This window comes from Euleptes europaea, unplaced genomic scaffold (genome assembly GCF_029931775.1).
Source record: "Euleptes europaea isolate rEulEur1 unplaced genomic scaffold, rEulEur1.hap1 H_2, whole genome shotgun sequence".
In the NCBI taxonomy this organism is placed as follows: Eukaryota; Metazoa; Chordata; class Lepidosauria; order Squamata; family Sphaerodactylidae; genus Euleptes; species Euleptes europaea.
In genome coordinates, this window is record NW_026612050.1 from 878,048 (window position 1) to 901,511 (window position 23,464).

At 43.8% G+C, this 23,464-nt stretch overlaps 1 protein-coding gene across 1 annotated transcript in view; it reads right to left on the bottom strand.

Annotated features, from left to right (window-relative positions):
* The window catches only part of LOC130492910 (glycine dehydrogenase (decarboxylating), mitochondrial), a 48,763-nt gene that overhangs the window by 20,758 nt on the left and 4,541 nt on the right, over positions 1–23,464 (bottom strand). The window contains exons 3-8 of the mRNA XM_056866685.1: positions 15,303–15,438; positions 8,095–8,259; positions 3,789–3,866; positions 2,665–2,812; positions 1,872–2,068; positions 377–473 (exon numbers count right to left, since the gene is read on the bottom strand). Coding sequence (XP_056722663.1) covers positions 377–473; positions 1,872–2,068; positions 2,665–2,812; positions 3,789–3,866; positions 8,095–8,259; positions 15,303–15,438 — 821 coding nt within the window. The remainder of the gene's footprint in view (positions 1–376; positions 474–1,871; positions 2,069–2,664; positions 2,813–3,788; positions 3,867–8,094; positions 8,260–15,302; positions 15,439–23,464) is intronic.

Below are 23,464 nucleotides of genomic sequence, written 5' to 3' on the forward strand. Positions count from 1 at the left end.
TTACACAACAGATGAAACAGGTACAAACAGTTTTTCAAAATTTTCTTCTCTTCTTCCTTTATGCTTCCACTGCCCCCTTATTTTTATTCAACGCCCCCCAATTGCAACCAAGGCTACTACCGCCCCCCTGGATCATTTCAGTGCCCCCCAGGGGGCATTATTTCCCACTTTGGTAAACACTGGACTAAAGTATCTTAATAAGACTACATTTTAAGAAAAGACTATTGTTTTAATTTAAAAGTGTGGCAGAACACATGTGAACCATTAATAAAAGATATAAAGTATTTGGGCTGTTTGCTAATTGTTATGACTAGCAGTGCAATTTACTGCTGCTTCCAAATGGCCCTTGCCAACTGAAGCCCAGGGAAAAGCTCACCTGTGCAGTGCAGATGTTGCTTGTAGCCTTATCCCTCCTGATATGCTGCTCTCTGGTTTGCAGAGCAAGGCGATATACTTCTTTCCCATTTGCATCCCTTGAGCCACAGAGGGGGGAAAAAGAGATTACTCCCATTGCTTTAAAGTCTCTACTTTTGTTAACTGAGTGGGAACAAATCCACAGGAAGCTAATAAGCTTGAATAACGGAAAAACGGTTGCAAAAGTTATAAAATTATTCCTAAACAAATATTTGCATCCAGACCTCCTCTCTCCCTCATCAACTGAGGTCAAATGGGATGAGCTCACTGTGATAGCAGTCATACAAACTGCAGTCCTGTGAAACAAAAAAAACATGAGGGAAATGGCTACAGCAGGGAATGCACCATAAAACCAGTCCCCTTTCCCTTCTGGCAATGTTTCCCCTAGACAGGTCACTAAACAGTAAAAAACTTGAGATTATCAGCCTCATGATTCCCTTGAAAAGCAAATGTTTGGGCGGGGGGGGGGGGGAACGACGATGACAACGTAACCTTTCACAAGATTGCCTGTTCTCCCTTGCCAGTGTCCCCCAGCCAATTTTACTACCTCTGCCCTGCAACAGGGCTCCAACACTGGAGGAGGCCTGCCTGTAGGACAAAAATGATCCAGAGGCAAAGTATTTGCAGGAGATAAATTATAGGTGCAGGAAGAAAGGGCTGTGCACTCATCCTGCCTCTGATCTTCCTCTGCTTGTATTTAGGAAATATGCATTTTCCAGTAGACTGTAAAGTTCTGCCCCAAGTCCAATTTATCCATCATTAAAATGCAGGTGAATTCTAACCAACATTACCTTCACAACTGGGGAAGGAAGTAGCTGGATTCAGTATTTATAAACCAAGTAGCTTCAGTATGAACATCTTAGAATCTTTGCAATCCACAGTATAAATACTCTGCTGAAATTGCAATATTGGTTCAGCTAATTTCAGTTTATCAAACTGTCTTAGAGCTTTCAGCTGCCCAGTCTACATGCTTGTGAAAAGCATCAACAGTTCTTTGAAGGTCACTAAAAATTCCTTTTGGGAAGTGTCATAGTTTTGACTGTAAATTTACCATTTAACAGTTCCGCCTTGTTATCTTACTTCATTATTATTTGGAATTGTAATGGATGGGAACAGATTTAACAGGAGGTAAGACACAATTAAGGTTTTATAGTATCAACACAGCTAAATATGGTTTGATATAAGCATATTCTCTATTAAAGTTCAGTGAGTAAATCTATTTAAAGAAAGAGCTGAATTTCATGTAGTAGAGAAAATACAGCAAAATCTAACTTCTAGCAGAAGAGCGTTTAGACTGATATTTCTCCTTATGAGAAAAGAGAAACTAACAGCATAAAGGAAATACTACCTCAGAAGACTGTGATTTTGAACCAATTCAGCACAATCCACCAAGAACATGATCTGCAAACTCCCATGAGAGGTCTGGGATTCAGATTTTAAGCTAAAACATAGTTTACCTTGTAACTCCCACCATCCTTCCAGGCATCATTCTCACCAAGTTCTCCTTGACAGCAAAGAACGCCGCATGCGGTCCACCATAACCAAGTGGTACCCCAAACCTCTGGGAGCTTCCCAAAGCAACATCAATGCCAAATTCTCCTGGAGGTCTCAAGATACATAGAGCTAACAGGTCAGTAGCACAGCAGACAAGAGTCTGAAACAAGAGAAGGTCAACCTTGTTGTCAGTATCTTTTACGGAGAAAAACCTACATAGACATTTTTATAAAATATGATGTTATAAAATGCACACAAGTTTTTCTCAAAGCAGCAAAGAACAGCGATCATATAACTCTCTTTTCCTAGTGATCAGTTTTCTCCTATGAAGTAAGACCCCTTCACATAGCAGCAGCACCCTAGTATCCAACCCACTTAAAATAAACATTAGTATCTTCAAACTGTCTGTTGAATGCAACACGTTAGGGACTAATTATTTATTCCCAATTATTCATTTATGATAAAAATATAATGGACATCTCTAATGCATATACAACATTCTTGTGCCTGCAGAAGCTCCAACATTCATCTGGACACAGGCTCACTTACACCAAACAACACACATGAAAATCTGTTTGTTGCCTCTGCTGAAACCATTGTGGGGCAGTCCATAAGGACACAGGCGCTCTGTGAGCACATTGGAGTAAGCATGCCTGTACAAACTGGCTCTACTGGGAGAATGGTCTTCAACAGCTGCAGTGCAGCAGCTAATTTACCAGACAAATTACTGTAGATATATATTACAGCTGCTTTTACCCCATTCTGGTGAGCTCGATCAACAAGTCCAGTGAAATCTTCTATTTTTCCCTCAGTATCTGGATACTGGAACAGCACTCCACTGATATCTTTCTCACTGAAGTCCATCTTATGAGGCAGCTTCAACTCCACGAGGATGCCAGTGTAACTGAAAAGCAAATGATATCCAGCAATACAGGAAACTATTTTCTAAGCATGAGCTATTTTAACAAGAGAAAGCACACAAACAGAAATCTCTATGTAGCAAAATTAAAGACTAACCCACCTTATGTTCAGTCTCCCCTTGACCCAGACATAACCAAGACTTTGGGTTGGATCCCAAGAATCACAAGCACAGAAAAAGGATTTCCTGATTTTTCTTCCCTACTTCAGCCCCTTCTGAAAACTCTTTCTAAGGACCGGGAACCCAACAGAATGTACTGGGCATGGGGGGTTGGTAGGTAGGAATCTGTGGGGACCCCTCTTTGCTCAAGCAGATATGCCATCTGTTTGCACAGGGGGCTCTCTGGATCTATCCCTTTATTTCCAAGTAGACAACAACATATGGATTAATAATAGCTACATGTGATATTTATTCAGTCTCTGTAAAAATTATACCCTAAAGAACATCACTTTAGATGCATGCTGACTTAGTCCCAGTTGATAAGTAGAAAGATTTAGCTAATCAGTAAATCAAAATTATAATCAAATTAGATTAAACACATTGATATAACTGTGTGAGGCCAGAAAAAAGGGGTCCTGGTGTCTCAGAGGTCAGACAAAATGATCAAGACAGAGGAACAGTTCAGACTAAGAGCATCTTGTCATTTTTTAACTTGGGAAGGGCATCTGGCTTCCAGAACAAGATGGTCTTGACAAACAGGTCTTGAACGGAATGACAGGAAGCAAAGACACAACTGGTGTTTGTTCCCATGACAGGATGTGTTGACTAGGCTATTTTAGCTGTACTGAAACCCACGTTTTGGATGAGCTCTTTCTTTAACAATCTGTCCCTCAAGGAAGGCCTGGTCACCCACTGGTCCTGGAACACATTCAGAATTGATTTGCTAGAATTAATAAGCATTTTAATGATCCCCCTTTCAATGCCTATGTTGCTTTTTAAGAGAATATGAAACAAATATTACTTTGCTCTAGTCTGCACCACAGCTATCGTCTGAGGATGGCATCGGATGTCAACATAAAACTTCCTCCTCTTATTGTGCCTGTAGGGGGAAAATGCACTTTATATAAGTATTTTAAATATGCTTCAAAGGAAAGAATACAGCTCTTTATTTCAATTTAAAATGATGGCATAAACAAATATACTGTCTTCAAGATTACTAAACTATGCTTCTCTCAGGAAAAAGTAGTTTCTGGCATACAAGGCTTACAGCCCATTCCTGAGAATCGGGCCGAAAGTACTTAGGAGGCTGGAGGGGCCTGGCGCTGGCGTAAACAGCACTTACGCAGGCGCAAATGGCGTGGGCGCCAGCATGCGGCCAGTTACAGCGGCGGCGGTAGTCAGCAGAAGGGAGCGGTGCACCTGCGCAAGGGCCGCACCAGCGGCTGAGTGGCGCTGTGGCGACCGGTGGCAGCTGTGGGGGCATAGTCGGCCTCCTAAGCCCCATTCGGCCCGGGAACGCCCTTTTTTGCCAGCAAAAAGTTATGCCAGGTCTTGACCTGGTGCAGCCCACTGACCGCCATGCAAATGCTCCAGACCCTCCTTTCACCGCTGCGCCCAAGCTCCGCCCCTCTCTGCCTGGAGCCAACTCCAGGCCGGCCAATGGGGCCAGGACAGGAAGTGGCGGCACCCCACCGGAGGAGGGGCCTCAGGGCTGCGAACTCCCCTCAAAAGCCACACTTTGCGGCTGGCGCTCACTTGACAGTGGAGGCGTAGAGCCAGCCCTTGAACTTGAATATCTGCTGTTGACTGACGTGGCACGATCAAGCTCAGCAGTCAGGCAGGGGGCGGCAGCCTTCCTCCCCAGCTGCCCCTACCCACCGCTCCACCACCATCCACGCCCACCACCACCAATGCTCCGATCAGCCCTCCTCACAGGGAGGGCGCCCCCTGTTTGGTTAACAATAGAGAATATGCTGCCCTCTTTGCAGGGGGGTGGGTACATGCGGTTGCACCCTCCACAGCCTCTCTCATGTCTCCAGGCGTGCTGCTCTCATGGAGACTCACCAACCGTGACTCGGGGAGACCCTCCAAGGCATGCTCAGGAAATCCTATCTCGGCCCATTGTGTGATAGTTGTCGGTGTCTGTTTGCCCTGTTAGTCATGGCCCCTCACTCTTGTTCCACACCTGCCCTTTGGAGACCGCCAGGGCCAGCCCTCATGGGGCCGACGGCATGGCAGGGAATGGAGGGAGAGAGGGGAGAGCTATGTCTTGGGACAGGGCGGCTGGCCAACGCACAGGCACCCGGCTGCATTGGAGTCCCGGCGAGAGATTGCGGCCGACATCTGCTCTCCCTCACCATCTGGCCCTACCCCGTCCCTTCCCATCCTCCCAGAACCAGGGAGCGGCCTCTATTTCCCCCACCTGCAACCCAACCCATGCCAGCAGTGAGGCGACGCACCACTGGTGGTTTCCCGAAGAGGACCTTACAGACAGCGCCCTTCTGGCCAGGGTGAGGTCCTCGGCATCCTGCGCAGGGAGCAGCCCCTGAGGACATGGAGGCTGGATGCTCCCCCACCTTGCCTGTCCCCTCCCTGTATGGGTTCTGATCCCCCAGGGAGACGCGCCCTCCACAGACCGCGGCATCCCTGACAACCAATAGGTCGGGAGCCGTATCTCGCATCCAGTGGAGCGGCAGGGGGGTGTATTCCCCCAAGCCTCCCTGGCCACTAGCACCCGGCCCATGACTGTGGCCCTTGCTGTCTCATGCCCTCGATAGTCACCCTGCTGAGGCTGTACAGCAGCAAGGAGCACAACTCCTGGGAGAGAGGATTTCAGCACCCGGTCAGCTCCCATGGTAGCCGCTTAGCGTGAAGATAGGTGGAAAGGGCATGGCCTGGCGTCTCTGTGGTGGCAACTCCCTGGCAATTTGCATGGAGCCACCGGTGACCTCACAAGCAGGGGGCGCTGCCAGGGAAGGGCTCCCAGTGCAGGAGGCAGCCATGGACGGAGGCCCTGTGGCCCCAGCCCTGGCCCCCCACCCTCGCAATCTCCAGCAGCGAGCCCACCATGACATGTCGGTCTGGTATCTCCACATAGATGGAAGGAGCCGCACACTTGTGGTGTCTGGCTGTCTTCCAAGCTTGGACGTCCCATGCCAAAGCAGACTGTGCTGCGTGGGGCCTCGCACGGCAGCGGGAACAGCCATCTGTACAGATGTGTCATTCCCAAGGCTCGCCCCGTTGGCGGAATGCCTTTATATGCTGACCAGCCCTTTCACCGGGGCCGATGGAGCTGCTGTCGGCCCCCACCCCACCCACCAGAGGTGTGCTCGCTCTTGCATGGCACCTCCAAGCTTGGACGGCGACTGACCCTCCCCCCTCTTCAGGGGGTCCACCTCTCCATTGGTGCAAAGACAGACCTCGCTACCACCCTCACCCACACCATTCCTCGCTCCCTCTCCATCCTGCGGATGGCATGCCCCAGCCTCCCCGCCCCCTCCCTTCTGATGGCCCTGCCGTCTGAGGGGGCTGTGGCCGCCGGCCCTGGACCGCCCCATCCAGCACCATGGCCAGATCACCGAGTCGCCCCACTGTCTTCACCATCCTCCTCCTGCGTGTGTGCACCCTCCCCATGGCCAGCTGCCTCGCACCTCAGATGGGCTGGATGACGGGGGTGCTTGTGGACTCATGCCTTGGTGGCGGGTGACGGGGACCAGGTCGGGGCACCCAGCCCAGACATGGGACTCCCAAACTGCTGGGGGATTTGTGGCCACCCATGTGCGGACCCCTTCTTTTCCCGTCTCCAGGGCGGGCCACGCTAGGCGCCTGTTATCTTGGGAGGCTGCTATTCAGTGGCTGGCTAGCTCCCACAGCGACTGTGGAGGTCGCGGGGAGCCAGATAGGGCATGGTCTGGCATCACTGAAGTGGCAGCTCCCAGACCTCTCCGCGGACATTTGCATAGAGTCCCCGCTGTCCTTCTCAGCTCACTAGTGTCCAGCCTGTGTCTCCCAGCGCTACTGCCGCCAACTCTAATGTGTTCCCTCACTGCCCCCGTGCTGAGGCCCCCGGTTTTCCCCAGGACTCGGTCCACCATGACATGTCGATGTGCCGTTCCCACTTGGGTCGCACCGCCACTGCTCGTCCCAGCCTCATTGTCTCCGGCTGCCTTCTGAGCCAGGTTGTCCCACGCCCTCGGTACTGGGATCCCCGGGGCCTTCATGGCCACAAGAGTGGCCATCCGTGAAGATGAGCCGATCCTGTGACTTGCCCCGGTGGCAGGAAGGATTCAGCTAGTCCAGCGGAATTGCAGCTGCTCTTGCGGTTAGCCCCCTGGTAGGTCGCATGGCTGTGTTTTCCCCCCTTCCCACTCCCCTTTCCCCTCCTCCCCTCTTCAGGGGGACAACCTCTCCAATGGTGGGAAGACGGCACATGCTGCCACCCATCAGGCAAGGGTCAGCCCATTCCTGGCTGCCACGGCCAGGGCTGATGGGCAGCTTCTCTCGTCCGAGAGTTGCCTTCCCAGCCCTTCTTTTGGGTTGTGTGTGTGTGTGTGGGGGGGGGGCTCGCTGTCAGTCCCCCGGGCCACCCTGGAGCTTGTGTGCTGGGAAAGGGTGGTGCTTGGGTGCAACTGGGAGGGTTGTGGGGACCCATGAGGGTGGCGTTGTTGACTACTCACTCGTTGTCTCGATGGCCACTACTGAGTGCTGTTGCCATTATCCTGGCCCCTCCGGGAGGTCTCCCATCCACATGCTTCTGCCCTGCTCACCCCGCCTCCCTCGCAGCCCCCGCCCTTCATCTAGCACCCCTGCGCCTGAGGTGGCCCCTCCACTCTCGTGGGCTGCCCCTCCCATCACCATTCTGTGGCCCGCCTCCCCACTGCTAACTCCCTCCCCCGGAAGTTGGCCTGTGAACTTGACCGGCCTTGGCTGGCCTGAGACCACGCCGTGGCATGCCTGCCCCACCACCCCACTCCTCAGCCTCTCGCTTCTTTTGCACATTTTGCTGTTTTTCTTGCCGGTGCACGCCGGCGCAAAGCCCCTTAGGAGGCCTACTGGCGGCCTGCCTGTGGTCTCAGGAATGGGCTGTTAATAGTTTCCATGGCATACATATAGTATGCAAACAAGAACCACTACCCCTTCTGTTCTGATTGGCTTCAACATCTGTGGTTCAGTTTTCCATTTCTGGGCAGGTTGGCAGGAAGAATGTTATCATTTAGAAGTTCAAGCACAACTCAAGCCTCCAGCCTAACTATTTAATACAAGAAAACTGCAAGGTAAAGCATTTCATTATGAATTATTCAACTCACATATGCATTCAAGTTGCTTACCTATGACACAACTGCATCGCTTCTGCTGCAGCAGTTCCTTCATCCAATAAAGATGCATTGGACACATCCATTCCTGTGATGTCACACACCATCGTCTGATAATTCAGCAAACTCTCCAGTCTGCCTTGGGACACTTCTGGCTGGTAAGGAGTATACTGGGTAATCCTATTAAAATTATCAGGTTTCAGAAATCAAGCCTCTTCAAGCAATGAGAAAAGCATGTTTGCCTAATAAGAAGGTGAGTTGCACATCTATGAGCAATTTTATTACAAAAAAATTGTAGGCAAATCAATTAAAATAATCATTTGTATTATCATTTGAACTGGATAAATCAGCAATTTTAGAATTAAATTTGTGTAGCAAGGAAGAAAATTAACTTCTCTAACAATGTGGATATTTGTTCAGGCATAAGAAACATTTTAATTAATAATAAAAGCTAACATACTCTGAAATATACTTCCAAAATATATTACTTTTTAATAAAATGTTTGAGTTCAATCAGTGCATTAATGACTACTAAGTTTCTACATTAATCCAGGATCTCCTATTTTTCTTAATAACAGGAACATTTACAGTCTCTGAAGCTGTTCACAGGCAGGCCAATCCCTCCAACAGCTTCTGAATTTATATTTATAATATCACAAAAATAGAAAAGACACATCATAGTTAAGCTTCAGATTAAACAAACTTGTAGGTAACTACTTGCCTAGACAAGTAAAACTATTCAAACAGCTTATAAACTAGTAATGTGTTATTTGCAAGGCTGGATAAAACTAAGCGAGGGAGGGGAGAGAGCTCACCTTCATGATTTAAGAACTATACCTTCTGAGAAGCTTGGGCTCCTCCGAGCCCCCATTTGTTGGCCAGCACTCAGATAGATAGAGCCAGCGCAGGGGTCTTCAAAGGTTTTTGTGAGCTGGGCGGAGGTATCTTGGGTCCTGGAGGGATTCCCACGCTGTTGCAGTGAGCCACATAAATGGTGGCATGCCAGAATCCAGGTGGGTGAGGCTGGGTGTTTTTGCAACAGCGAGAAGCTTGCCGCCCTGCCCCCCAATTCAAATGGGGGCTTCAGGGGGTAGGTCTTCCTGTTTGCTCGGACCTGGGTGCTTCCACTCAGGTCCAACCATACAGAATAAAGGCAGGCCTCGCCTGGTCCAGACAGCATGCGGGTTTGCTTTTCCCCACCCACTTTTCCTTTAATCATGTGGTTAAAGTTTGTTTCTCTTTAATCATGTTTTTGTTAAGGTTTGTTTTTCTCATCACAACTTTGGCGGTTTGGCATGGGGGCCAGATCCAGTTTATGGGAAAGCCGGCCTGCCTGCCCCCTTCCCCCCACTTTGAGGATCCCAATAAGGGATTTTGTGGGGAGGCCTGATTGGGACAAGCCCAGCTCGGGGGCTGTCAGGGGACCTGCCCAGCTCGAGGACAGTCGGGTTGGCCTCCCACCATGTGGCAGGGGGACCACACAGCTGGCTTCCGTCCAAGTGGGTTCCATAAAACTACCATCTTATACAGCTCCCAGCATGTGGGCTGGGAGAAATGCATTGGCTGACAGGCGGGTTAGCTGATGACTGGGATCATGCCCCCAATGCCATGCCAATGCCTGTTTGCTGTAACCAATAAAAGTTGTGGCCATTTCCATCCAGCTACTGCCTCCTGTGTCTTCAGTCTTATGCCAGGGTCAGCGGTTAATTGGGTTTGGGGTGAACCTTGCTGTTTGGTAGCCAGTTCTAGAGACTCCCTAACTAGGCGGTTGGTCAGCAAAGCGATATATTATAATGATCCTGGATGGGATCCAAGCCTTCTTCAACATTAACAAGTTCACAGAGCAGATCTCTGCTACTTTCTCAAAGTAGCCCCAACCTAAGCTCTTTGAAAAACTGCTGGGAGTCGACAGCTTTTCCTTTTATCCTTTACAACCATGCAGGGTGAGTCATGAAGCTGCAGCAAAAGGGAAAACTGGCAAAAATCACTTCCTTCACACTCTTGCGCTAGTAGAGCCAGCTCTGCAATTGGGATGAAAACTGCTACAAGAGTGTATGGACAGCATTTCTGTAAGTTACTCCTACTTGCTGCCTCTCCCCCCACCCTCTGTCACATCATCATTCCTGAAGGTTTTGTGGTCCTCAGAGGGACTTTTGGGAAAGACTCAGATGGCTGCACTGAAAGTGGCTGTTAGAAGACTGTTAGAAGAGTTAGATCAATTCCAACTAAAGATGCCAGACTCCAGGTGGGACTTGCCCTCCCCCCCCCCCAGAATTACAGCTCATCTCCAGACTATACAAATCAGTGCCTCTGGAGAAAATGCAAGTGTACCCCACGGACGTCCCTGTCCTCCCTAGGCTTCATCCCCAAATCTCCAGGAGTTTCCCAACCTGAATCTGGCAACCCTACCCCACATCCCCAGTGGCCAGGGGGGACCTGGCAACCATAATTCCAACAGCATAATTTAAAGTAGAATTAACTACAAAACCCAAAATCTTTGTAAAAGCAAAGAGCTTTTAGTATCAATACTAGCCAATGTTTAAATAAGCTTAGACGTTGTCCTCAAACTGAAACTTTTAAATCCCCATGTGACACCACAATTTACACAGAGGGTCATTCCTGCACATCACTCACACTATTACTGTCCCTGGAAACTACTTATTTTCTACTCGCCCCCATATATGCCCTATTTTGATTACTTCCGTTGAGTTCATTTGAATACTATAACTGCTTTTTTATGGATACTGACATGCTCTGTTTCTTAAATTGGCTAGTATCATCCAGCATTTGCCAAACGTTTAATCAATATACATGAAACTTCACAAATTCAAGTAATCTCAAAATAATTAAAAATGATTACCAAAGCAGATTTCTAGGCTTAAGTCTAGACACATTGTCACCTCTCATATGAAGCCAAACATACTTTCTATTCTTTGCCCATTCATTTATGTTCTTGTCACATCACTGGAATTAATTCGCTGTGTTTCTAAGGCAACTCCACACCAGAGAGGTAGTGTGAAAACATTCAGGAAGTACAGACACCAAAACATGTGCAGCCAAATACAGTCCCCAGTGTTACATTGCTAACAGCTGATTGTACGTTACTGAGCCAAAACGATGGTTATTTAAACCTACCCTATTCTTGGGTCAAATGAAAATGCTAAACAATCTAGAAGAAAGAGAAATGCAACAGGCTAGGACACCTCTCAAGTGTAATTAACACCTTTAAAGGAGTAAAGCAGGGTTGTATTCTGGCACCTAAGCTGCTCATCTTTTATATCAATAACATGGTCCACAGTTTAAAGGATCCTGACTTTCATCCTCCAAAACTTGCTCATAGTAACATTCATATCCTGCTTTATGCTGACAACGCGGTTTTGTTATCTAGAACCCCGTCTAGATAACAAAAGAGCCTTGAGGAGGTTATCACAATACTGCTCTAAAGAACATCTAGAGATAAACTATTCAAAGACTAAAATTTTGGCCTTTGGTGGGCTTCCTAAAGTGCGTGTGTGGAGCATAAATGGCCACAAAATAGAACAAGTGACCAAATTTAAGTATCTTGGAGTGGTCCTGCATGCCTCTGGTTCAAGAAGAGCCAACAGCGACTATGCTGCAGAGCTAGGGCACAAATCCGCTTTTAATATAATTAAAATTTTAAGAACCAAGGGAGGGCATTTCTTTCCAGCTGCTCTCAAGCTATACTAAGCAAAAACGTTGGCCCAACTGTTGTATGGGACCATACTTGGACCACCATCATCCTGTTTTGCCCCACTGGAGCGGATCTAATCAAAAATTTTAAGAGCGGCCCTCCACTTACCCCATTGCGTATCCAATGCAAATGGATGACTGGAGACAGGAACGTGAAAGTGGAGGCAAAGGTATGTCTTGCTTCCATTACCCTGTGGCTCAAATTAAATCTTAACCCTCAAGGCTTGTCGCCTTTGATCTTTCAGGACAACTTCCAGTCCTTATGGCTTAAGGCAGTTTACAACAAAACAGAAAGGCTGCTCTTCTCTCCACTTTCCTTGTTGACACAGGGTAAAGATCAGGCAATATGCCTTCTGAAGCAAAGGGTGAATGACATAGAACGTCAGGCAGATCTCGGGAGATCACAGCCTTTCCTATCACCTGAAAAATCTCCCCCACAGCATATCTTTCCCAATTAGAACTTATCAATCATAGGAAAACTTTCACCCTCGCTAGGTGCCAGGCCTTACCATCGGCGGTATTGGAGGGAAGATATAAGAAGGTCCCTACAGCAGAAAGGCTTTACTCTTATGGGTTAGGGGATATAGAAACTTCAGAACATGTCTTGATCCGCTGTTCATTCTACCAAGAAGTCTGCACAAGGGTTCTTTCCCCTTTGCTTAACACTTTCCCTGACCAACCAGGTGAGTTTCTAGCTAAGAAGCTTCTAACTGATGAAAAATCAGTTTACACTTCTGACTGCTAAATTCTGTGCTGAAGCTATTAAAATATGTCGTACCCTGACAGGATAAGAGTAACAGAAATACTTTATTACTCAAAGTGATTGCCACTCATATATCTTACATGTAGTTCTGGCTTTTTTATTTGAATATCCAAGTCTGTCAGTAACTCAACACCTGTTTCCAAGTTGATTCTAAGGCAAGTGACCCACTTGCGGCTTTGCTTTCCTCTTCATTTCTCTTTAAGTTTTTATTCGCCAAATATTGTATGAATTACACATCTCTTGTATTATCAACGAATTTGTCTACAAATCAAAACAAAAAACTTCCTATGCATTCACTGAAATTGTGTTATCTGAGCCTGATTAACAACTACCGCCAAAAAAAGAATTCAAAGAAAGTAAAAAAAGGCTCTTCTTCACTTGAGTAGAATTCTACAGAGTATTACCCCTTACTGATTTATTCCAAATGCAAAGGTGAATACTGGCCCATGTATACAGTGCAGACTGGCAAGTTTCAGGTGGATTGCAAAACATCACCTTGTGCTTAATGGCTAAGGCAATGGGTTGCAAGGACATCTGCTGGAAATAATCTGTCAATCTCCCCCTCTTGCTGGATCCCCTGCACCTCCCCAAAAGTTACTCCTGAGAGTTAGGGACCCCTGAGAATGGGGAGATACAGCACTGGAGTCTGTACTGGGGTGGGGTGGAAATCACATCTCCCTTGTGCAAGCAGAAATATAATTCCACTCATGGAGGGGAGAACATGAATCGCACTTCTGGCCTCGAAAACAACCAAGCTATTTCTGCTAAACATCACCTTAAAATAAAGAAGCTAGTCATGAATAAATGACTGTGTGCAATTGTCTTCCAAAAGTAGCAAGAGGTCTCATCTCTTCCCAAGACCCCTATTGAGTTGCATTCTTGCTAGAAGAATGTGAATGTTTTGCCAGATTAGTCTTTGAATGCTGTTGGCCTCACACTGCTTTCCTGTAACTCACTGCAAACTTAGAAAAAACTTTTTTTAAAAAAACCCACATACCCCATACATTTTTATATTCTTTTCTTCAGCCTTGTCAATTACTTCAAGGACCAAATTTTCATGCCCATTAAGTGTACATTGCTCATTTTTACCGAAACGTGGAATGAACACGCTTTCAGAATGTTCCTCTAAACACTTCTTAAAGCTGTGACATTTTGGTACACAGGAGCTGCATTTTTTTACATGAACAGCACGGTTTTCTAGAAACAGAATTTCAGATATTTCTAAGGATTTAATAGCCTGCTGTGATTTGCAAAGCTGTGACACATAGCAAAATGACTACAGAGTTCTAAACATTTCCCTCTGTATATTCAAAAGAAAATCTAATCATGCAAACCAAAAATTTCAGAAACTTGACAAATGCATATTTATTGCTAACATGCTGCTCAGCATCCTGATATACACTAGATTTAGAAAGATGACCAATAAAAGCTTATTTAAAAGTAATCTACTAGACATGTAGGAAATGTTTGGTTTTACCAGCTTAACAATATAAAATCTCTACATTTCCCCCCCTCTGTTGCATAAGCTAAGCTTGTAAGAGGCCAGCTGCCTGTGGTGAATAATAGTTGTGCCAAGGCAAGAAGGATTACCTCTGAAGCCACAAATAACAAAGGTATATAGTTTTAGGCTACTAACTTTTGTGAATTTATTTACAAGACTGATATAGCCCATATTCTTCACATGATGTTATTCTGTGACATCTGTCCTCTGGTAGTGATAACAGCAGAAATCCCATTGAATTGCAAGAACATACCACATAAGGGACTTTTTTAGGGCAGGATGGGATAGAAAGTACCCACTGGCCTCTGCAGGCCATTGTTATAGACTATCGCAGGAGCCTTGTATGACTTGTGACAACCAAGAGGTGCAAAGGCAAGGGATGCCTTTACATTTGAGTTCACCAGTGGCCCAACATGGACATCACTCTGAGTGTGTGTGTGTGCCTGCATGCGTAGTGCCATCAAGTTGCAGCCAACTTACAGCAACCTCAGTAAGGGTTTTCAAGGCAAGTGAGAAGCAGAGGCCATTGCCTTCCTCTGCAGTCTCCTTGGTGGTCTCCCTTCCAAGGATCCTGCTTAGCTTCCACGCTCTGATGAGATCAGGCTATACCATGCTGCTTTCCCTCCGAACACCACAGTAGCTGCTGCAAATAAGCCTCTGTCAATAGCCAAAGACAGGATCAGGCTATGCTGGTTAAAAGCTATTTATTTTATATTTGCAATTAGTTTGTTTCACATCTCTTTAACACTTCACGTTTCTACTTTTCTGAATTAAACTGTCTGAACAGTGGGTCCTGCAAAGACCATAAATAAGTCCTTAATAATTAAGGTTTCTTTAATATGATTTATATACCAGGACCCAATATCCTCAAACCTCAGTTTTCCTAAGTTTACACTCAGTGAAATTCTAAAACTGTAAATTTTCAAATAAAGTATACATTCAAAAGATGTGATAAAAGATAACTTTTGCAGACAGATCTATTCCCAACAACAATAGTAAGCTGGTGGTATGTAAAGAAATAAAGAAAACAATGTGTTTCTACAATCAGACTTACATATTTGAAAGGAAATATTTTTGCTCCTTAAAAAACTTTAATTCTACAGATGCTGTTTTCCTATAATTAACATCTTGAAGCATTACAAAGTAGATGCATACAGTGTGGGTACCTTTATATATCCCAAAATGTTAATAAGCTGAAAAATATTAATGGATCATAAACTTATTTAATGATAAAACAGTGTACATTACCATCCTGCATTCTCCAGCAAGTTCCTCACAATGGCCTGAGGGACTGAACAGTTGTAATAACCCATGCCAATATAGGATCTCCAGATCTTGTTCTTGCTGGCAATATTGTATAAAGTTTCAAGAATTTCATTCTCACCTAATTAAAAAGAAAGTTATAGTGTACATCTTGTAAAGGATTTAATAATGCTGAACATTTTTGCAGGCATTACAATACTAGCCAAGGGCTACCGCCCGCTAGAGTGGACCTGAACCTCCTATGCTATCAGCCTCCTTCCTTGCTTGATTTTATCAGTTAGGCTATACATCCTATCTCACATAGAACGTCTGAATCCTTTCTTATGAGTAATGTAACATACCACATGGTAATTCTGAAAATTTGTAACACAGAGGTCCCCTCTGAGCCTGTGGACATCTTTGGAATTCTAATACAGCATGGTGGAGAGAACCACAAAATGGTTGCCACAGGAGGTGAAGTCTGTCAAAAATGTCAGGCAGCGAAGCTGTGCATAACTCTGATAGGAATTCTGACATTTCAAGCAGAAGCTTTGTTAAACAGAATGCCTTTTAAATTCACATATTATTTTAAAATATTTTTTGTACGCACACAAAGTAAATATTGAGCTAGCTAAGAACCCTTATATGGCAGTATCTGTCTTAATTTTGTAGGTATCCAACCTGGTTATTCCCTTTACATGAGCTCAGCAAAAGCCTCCTCTGGCCCCTCCCACTTTCTTGCCCACCAACACTTTTCCTGGTGCCTGTCATGGCACCCACAGGTGCTATGTTGGTGGCCTCTGCTCTAAGACATTAACCAGTAACCCCATTTTACTACAAGCAGCAGATATGTGGTATCACATGGGTCTTTTGTATTCTTATAAGGAGTGAACTGCCCTAAGATCATGGCCTCCAGTCGCCAGTGACATAGCAGGCTGTGATAACCGAGCAGCTACATTGCAGGACTTGACCCAATAAGGAAAAGATTTCACAGGATTTATGGCAGCTGTTTCTTTACCACTACCACTTTTCGAGAAGTTGCTGCTGAGGTCCTGGGGACCCTCTGAACAGTATGCCATGCAACATGGTTCCCTGTAGGAAGCAAATGTATTTGACAAGAATAAAAACAGCTTTCTATTAACTTACTTCATTCTTGGAAGCAGTGTAACCATAATTCACTAGCAAGCCTTGAATGACACACACGACTACTTTGGCGACAGGGAAACCACTGAATTTATAGCTGGGGTGGGGATTTATCAGCCACCATCTGGTTGGTCCAGAATAAACCATTTCAGTAGCCTTAGCTGCTTATAAGGTATACTCTTACCCTTGAAAACACTATTTACTTTCCTCATGCTTATGTGTCCTCCGAGAGCAAACCTTCAGGTGGGCAAGACTGTTTGAAACCTACTTTCTAGCCAGACAAGCATCGCATTTGCCATCCCTTAGATAACGCAGCTCTGTTGTGTCCAGCATACGAGTAGAGCAAAATATTGCAGATCAACCATGAACGTGCTTAGAAAGCCCCTGGTTCACAGCCATAGGCAACAGAGGAATCAACACACACACATTTTTACAGTGCAATCCTAAAGAGAGTTACCCACTTCGAAATCCACCGAAGTCAATGGGATTAGAGCAGTGTCACTGTTTGGGACTGCACTGTTACAAGATCTCAAAGGCTGACTAAATCTATGTTATACAATTCCAGGTTGTAATACAGTAATACAATACTGTTGTACAGTAATACAATTCTGTTGTAATACAGTAATACAATTCCAGGTTGTGCTTCAAACCAAAGAAACATTTCCATAAAGAGGCAATAAATACAAGTATGTTACACAAACAAGAAACAGGCTTCTTAGGGTCCTCACAGAAAAACACACTACAAAGAAATCACACACAGTGAGAATGTTGCTAAAAAGGAAAAGTCATTGGATTCCAGGTTTGATTCACACAGCTAGTTTGTACAAAAATTCAGTATTTGGAGACTTTTTCCCTATGTGCACTGTGACATGGTAGGTTAAGTTAGCTGTGTGAACAGCCTATTAAGGCAAATTACTAGTAGTGAGGTACAGGAGGAAATCCATAGAAGTCATCAAGTAAGGGCTGCCAATTCATTTTTCAGGTGGCTGATCCATAGGACCACTTCTTTACATAAATCTTTAGTTTATATAAAGAAAGAGGTGCACACCTGCACAAATTAAAAAGTAGTTCAGAAATGTTCATGTAACCTTCAGTTTCTTTTAAAAACAGATTATACCAAGCGCAGCATAAACTGTCATAGACTCAGATGTCAGAGAAACTTATTGTCTACGTTTTCCTCTTAAGAAACATTTAAAGTGCGGCAGCTATCTTCACCTTTCTTCCCATTTCATACAGGCACATCCAATCCAATCCAATTACGGTTTCTTTGACAACTGTCATGAACAGGATTGATATGGACATATTATAAAATACTGCATACAAGTTCAGTTTAGAACCATTTTTTAATATTAAGATGTTTAAGCTCAAACAAATTTTGGAAGGCATGCCTTACATCAACTAGAAATAATTCTTCAAAGTACAATAGTGCATAAACAGGACAAAAAACAAGGATTGCTGGAATTAAACCCAAATGGAAGATTCAAGTATCAGCCAACGGCGAATGAGCCCTTCATAAAATGAAAAACCTTGGTATGAATTAGGAATTAATGTAAACACTCTTAGTGGCTTCAGTGGAATCACAAGTTCTGACCAAAGAATCTATTAGTTATCCAAACCTTCTAAGTCGAATGCAGTTGACAATGAAGTGTGATCAGAAATAGTTTCCATTCTTAGCAGAACAGTGAAGAATGCATTTTCTGTGGAGATGGGTAATAGAAGCCTGACTTACAAGAGAAACACCTGCTGAAAGATGCAGTTAGGGTTATCAGCTTCCCTCATTTAGGTCAAAAACCTAACACATTTATGATCTATTCTATGTAACCCAAAATGAGATTCAAATTGCCATTTGCACAAGGTAATTTCTCCAATTCCTCTTTCTGGTCTTGCCATCCCCACCCCAAATATTATGGGCCTTCCAGAACACACCAAACCTCTCCAATACACAAATGTGCTTATGCATCTGGCAATTAACAACACATGACACCACATACAGAAACACACTATATGTGGTATACTCATACAATAAACAGCATTCGGTCAATTTATGTTTTTTCTAGAACTTGAAATCTCCAGAATTAAATATCAAGAAGATTGCCATTGTTCACTAGGACTGGTTCAAAAATATGTTGGAGGTGGTGGTGTTTTTCTTTCTTTAAAGTGATGCTATTCCCCTCCCAGTTACTAAGCAGAATTAGTATTTGGTTCATAAAGTAAAACAGAAAAGCTGATGGAAGTACAGGTAGATAACACAAAAATCCAGAATGAGGATACCGTAAATGCCAGATGCCAAAGGCACACACTCAAAGAAGGGGGGGTGTCAGCCCAAAAATCAATCAATATCACGAAATTGACCTTCTGAAGTGCTTTGGTGCATGTGTCTCCAGCACCCTAATCCTAAATACTGGACCTGACATGCTTGGGATTTCAGCATATTAGGCTGGGCTGCTGGAGTAGCCCTATGTTTTGAAATATTGCAATGGCATAACTTTGGGTTGCCGACCAGATTTCTTATGCATTTTAAGATCAACCCCTAACAAGTTACTTCAGTATTTATCATTATGTTATGGACATTGGACTTTGATTATGAATCTAATTGGTTAATTTGAGGCTCTCCCCTCTATTGTGCAATGAGAAAGCTATAAAGCAATGTACTCAATGAACGGGGAGGAGGGAGCTGGAAATACAAGGACTGTAAACACCCATTAAGAAACACTTGGAACTTGGCCATCCTCCTCTGACTAGTGCTTCTAGTTTTCTAGGCCAGCAGCTAAGATCAAATGCATTACAACAAACCCACTACACTGAAATGGTAGCTAGCATGTTTGTTTTTTTGCTGACCCTGTTCATATCTCTGTATTGCGTAATGATCAGAAGTAAGGATCTTAATGTACCAAGAATAGAGTTCATTGATCTTTTGGCACTGTTATCTCAGAAGTGAACAGGAAAGAGAAAGGACACTGCACATTCAGTACAATATTAACATTTATGGGCAGGGCGCTACTTTCCTCTGGAGACAGCTCAATTTTACCTGGACCTCTGCTACTGTGTGTCTGGAAAATTACATATTTCCACATATCACAAATAGCAGCTTATATCAGCTAAATGTAGAGGCTCCCAGAACTGATTTGTAACATAAGAAAACACCACCTGGGTATGTGACTAAGGCCAGTTTTGTTATAGGAAAAATATTGCTGGGTTGGATAACGTTCTCAATTTATAAACTGAAGTTTAGGAAAAGGTGGCATCCTTTTTGCTAATGATACAGTTGTTGCAGTTTGTATTGATGCAGTTTGTATTGAATCTCAACAAACCATCCAGGATTTATGAAACTAAACCAGGCTAAAATAGTAGTTAGACTAATGGAATATTTTCCAGTTCTACAAGTGCAAGTATTTTTCATGGTTTAAGGAACAGAATAAGGAATGATCAGGTTTAATATTATTTGACTGAAGGAAGGAGATCTCTACCTTCCCCTCTTTTCTGCAAAAAGAGAGATATTGTTGGTGGGGAGCAGAATGAATGAAAATGTTTTGTTATAAGTTGATGTGGGTTCCTTTTGGGAGAAAGGAATGGGTAATTACCTTAAACAAACTTCTTTCTACTGACTGATAGTAATTCACGAAGTCCTGGACCACCAAGGGCACTAAACTGCTTCTGCTATCATATAATCTGCTTTTAATCAGACAGCAGATACAAAAGTGAAAGCCAAGAAGCTGTCTATGGAGGAAAAGTAAAACTTCCTATGATTTTAAGAGAAGACCTGCATTTCCACTGGCTAAGATGCAAAAACCAATTTTGCCCAAGATACCATTCCCTCATCATTCAAACCCTCACTGGTGATAGGTCATTTTTACTGACATTAAATTGGCTCTAGATTCTATGGTTCTATCTATTCTATTGGCTTTATGTCTATTGTTGCATAGAAAATAAAATCAATTACAAACCTTAAAAAATACAAGAGGGAAAAGATGAACTGAAAAATGCCAAAAGACCATTTGGTTCTACCTACTATTACCTATCTACTCACCACCACCATTCAATCTATGCAATTCAGGACAATATAGAACACTGGTTCCCAACCGGGGGTCCACGGACCCCCAGGGGTCCACGAGAACTAAATTAAGGTCCGCGAAACAAAGTTATAAACCCATAATAAATTAACATTTTCAATTAAAAGTTCTCTATTATAAAAATATATTCAAATATTATTCTAAGTTTAATGTTTAACTAACAGTTATGATTAAAGTTTATTTTCAAATTCTCAGAATTTTTATTTTGAACCTTGGGGTCCCTGCACCAAACAAAAAAGTCCTAGTGGTCCCTGGTCAAAAAAAGGTTGGGAACCACTGAGAAGGACAATGTGTGTATAATGTGACAAAACCTTTAGCATAATATCTATGGAGCCCCCAATGGCAAAAGTGGAAGCTAATGGAAAACATGGAAACAGGTAGAGAGAAGGTAATGGAAGAACAGTATCACCTCTGTCCTTATGTACTATTAACAGTGCCCTTATCTGAGAATAAAAGCAACAGAGTTCTCTTGGTGGATGGAAATGCAAAGGAACATGAATGAAGGGGAATAAATTGTGTATGAACCTTTTAGAAGACAGGACAGCAAGAACAGGGGCCAAACTGTAATAAAAAAAACAGGGGGGTGAAGAGCATTTTTTCATTGTCCGATGAGAACCATTAAACAATAGCTGACACATGAAGTTTAACATTTAATGGAGTAAAACACACTGAATTTTTCATCCCACCCTGTCTTCAGCTTCACTGAAACTATGAAGATTCAGTGAAGAATCCTGGATTTAACACACAATTATCAAGAGTTCTTAACATTAACCACATGTATTGGGCTCCAGCTCTGATGAAAATTCAAGTGTCTCAATCAAACAATCACTTGTGCACAGAAGCAAGCTTCTATACATACTGTATATCCTGAGCTAGATGAGACTAACCCAAAAGAGTTACTGCATGTACAATTCCCAATCATTCTTATAGTCTGGGCTATGCATTTGTAGCCACTTAATCTGGTCACATATCTCTTGCAAAAGAGTTGATAAGATTTAGTCAATTGATATATTTAGTATTCCTCAATTATTTGTACAACTCTTGTTTTGTTTAAAAAGCAATCCATACACAGTTCTACCTAATATCCTTACACCAGGGCATAATATGCATATATAGCCTCTTCCCCACCCCCACCCCAGTTCTCTTAAATATCAGTGAAGGCCACAAACATGCAATTATTTCTTTTCAGACCATGCAAAGAGAATGAGGAGTTTATGAATTTTGAACTCCAATTGTGGCTCTTTTGCCACACTTCTCCCCTTCAATCGCTCAATGTTATTATTAGCACTTATCTGCATATAGACTGATCCTATGCTACTTAGTAACAAGATCTTGCAGAGGGACTTTTGCTTTGTCAACCTAGTGACAGGGTAATTGAATCAAATTATTAATTGTCCATTAAAAGACATCAGATTAGGCAATCTGGTAATCTTGTGCACTCTCTCATCCTTTTGAAATACTGGAAAGTTCCAGTTTATGATTATGAGACATCCAGATGTCAATAACCCTAGGAGATATTTTATCAGAGAAGTGCAATGTTATGCAACAGTAAACTAGATTATTAGCTTAACCAAACAAGACTTGCTGTATCCATGAATTGAAATACCACCAGCTGTTCTTTTCATGTTATCACTGAGTAGGTAGCCATCTGTAACACAATGTTACTAATTCATACTAGTGACCAGTGGGCCCAGATAAAATTGATTTATTTTAACAAACAACGATGATGACGATCCGTAATTCATAGCCTGCTTGGGTAGTGATGGTGGTTACATAAGTGGAAAATATAAATGAATATAAATAAATAGCTTTAACTTGACCACTGTTATTTTTTGTCACTTTTATGATATTATACTGTGGAATTTTTTGTTAAGTTAAATCACTGCCACTAATGCTAGATTTTGTCTTAGGATTTGTTACAATCACATTTCAGAGACTAAAAAGCAGATCAGTCAAACTCCAATGCTGTTTTAACCTTTGTAAAATAGCTCTGCATTGTATAAATTCATATGTAATAGACTGAGGAAAGAAGTTGAGGGGACTGCAGGGACTTGATTTGGAATGGGCAACAATGGTCACCTTAAACACATGCACAAGTTGGTGCTTCAGTGCTGAATATGCAAAGAATGATCATAGAATCATAGAGTTGGAAGGGGCCATACAGGCCATCTAGACCAACCCCCTGCTTAATGCAGGATCAGCCTAGAGCATCCCTGACAAGTGTTTGTCCAGCCTCTGCTTAAAGACTGCTAGTGAGGGGGAGCTCACCACCTCCCGAGGTAGATGATTCCACTGCTGAACAACTCTTAAATATTTTTTTCTAATATCCAGCCAATACCTTTCTGCCCACAATTTAAACCCATTATTGCGAGTCCTCTCCTCTGCTGTCAACAGAAACAGCTCCCTGCCCTCCTCTAAGTTACAGCCCTTCAAGTACTGAAAGAAAGCAATCATGTCCCCCCTCAACCTCTTCTCCAGTCTAAACATTCCCAACTCCCTCAGCCTTTCCTTTGAGGGCTTGGTCTCCAGGCCCCTAATCATCCTCTTCGCTCTTCTCTGCAGCCGCTCGATTCTGTCCACATTCTTTTTGAAGTGAGGCCTCCAGAACTGCACACAGTATTCCAGGTGAGGCCTGACCGATGCAGTGTACAGCAGAAATATGACATCTTGCGATTTGGATGTTATGCCTCTGTTAATACACCCAAGACTGCATTAGCTTTTTTGTCACTGCATCACAGTGGCTCCTCATATTTAACTTATGGTCCACCCGTACCCCAAGATCTTGTTCACACACTCTGCTGCCCAGAAGTGTATCCCCCATCCAAGGTGTGTGTTTCTCATTTTTGTTACCCAGATGTAGAACTCGGCACTTATGCTTGTTGAATTGCATCTTGTTCATGTCCACCCACTTTTCCAATGTGTTCAGATCTCACTGAATTCTCTCTGTCTTCTGGT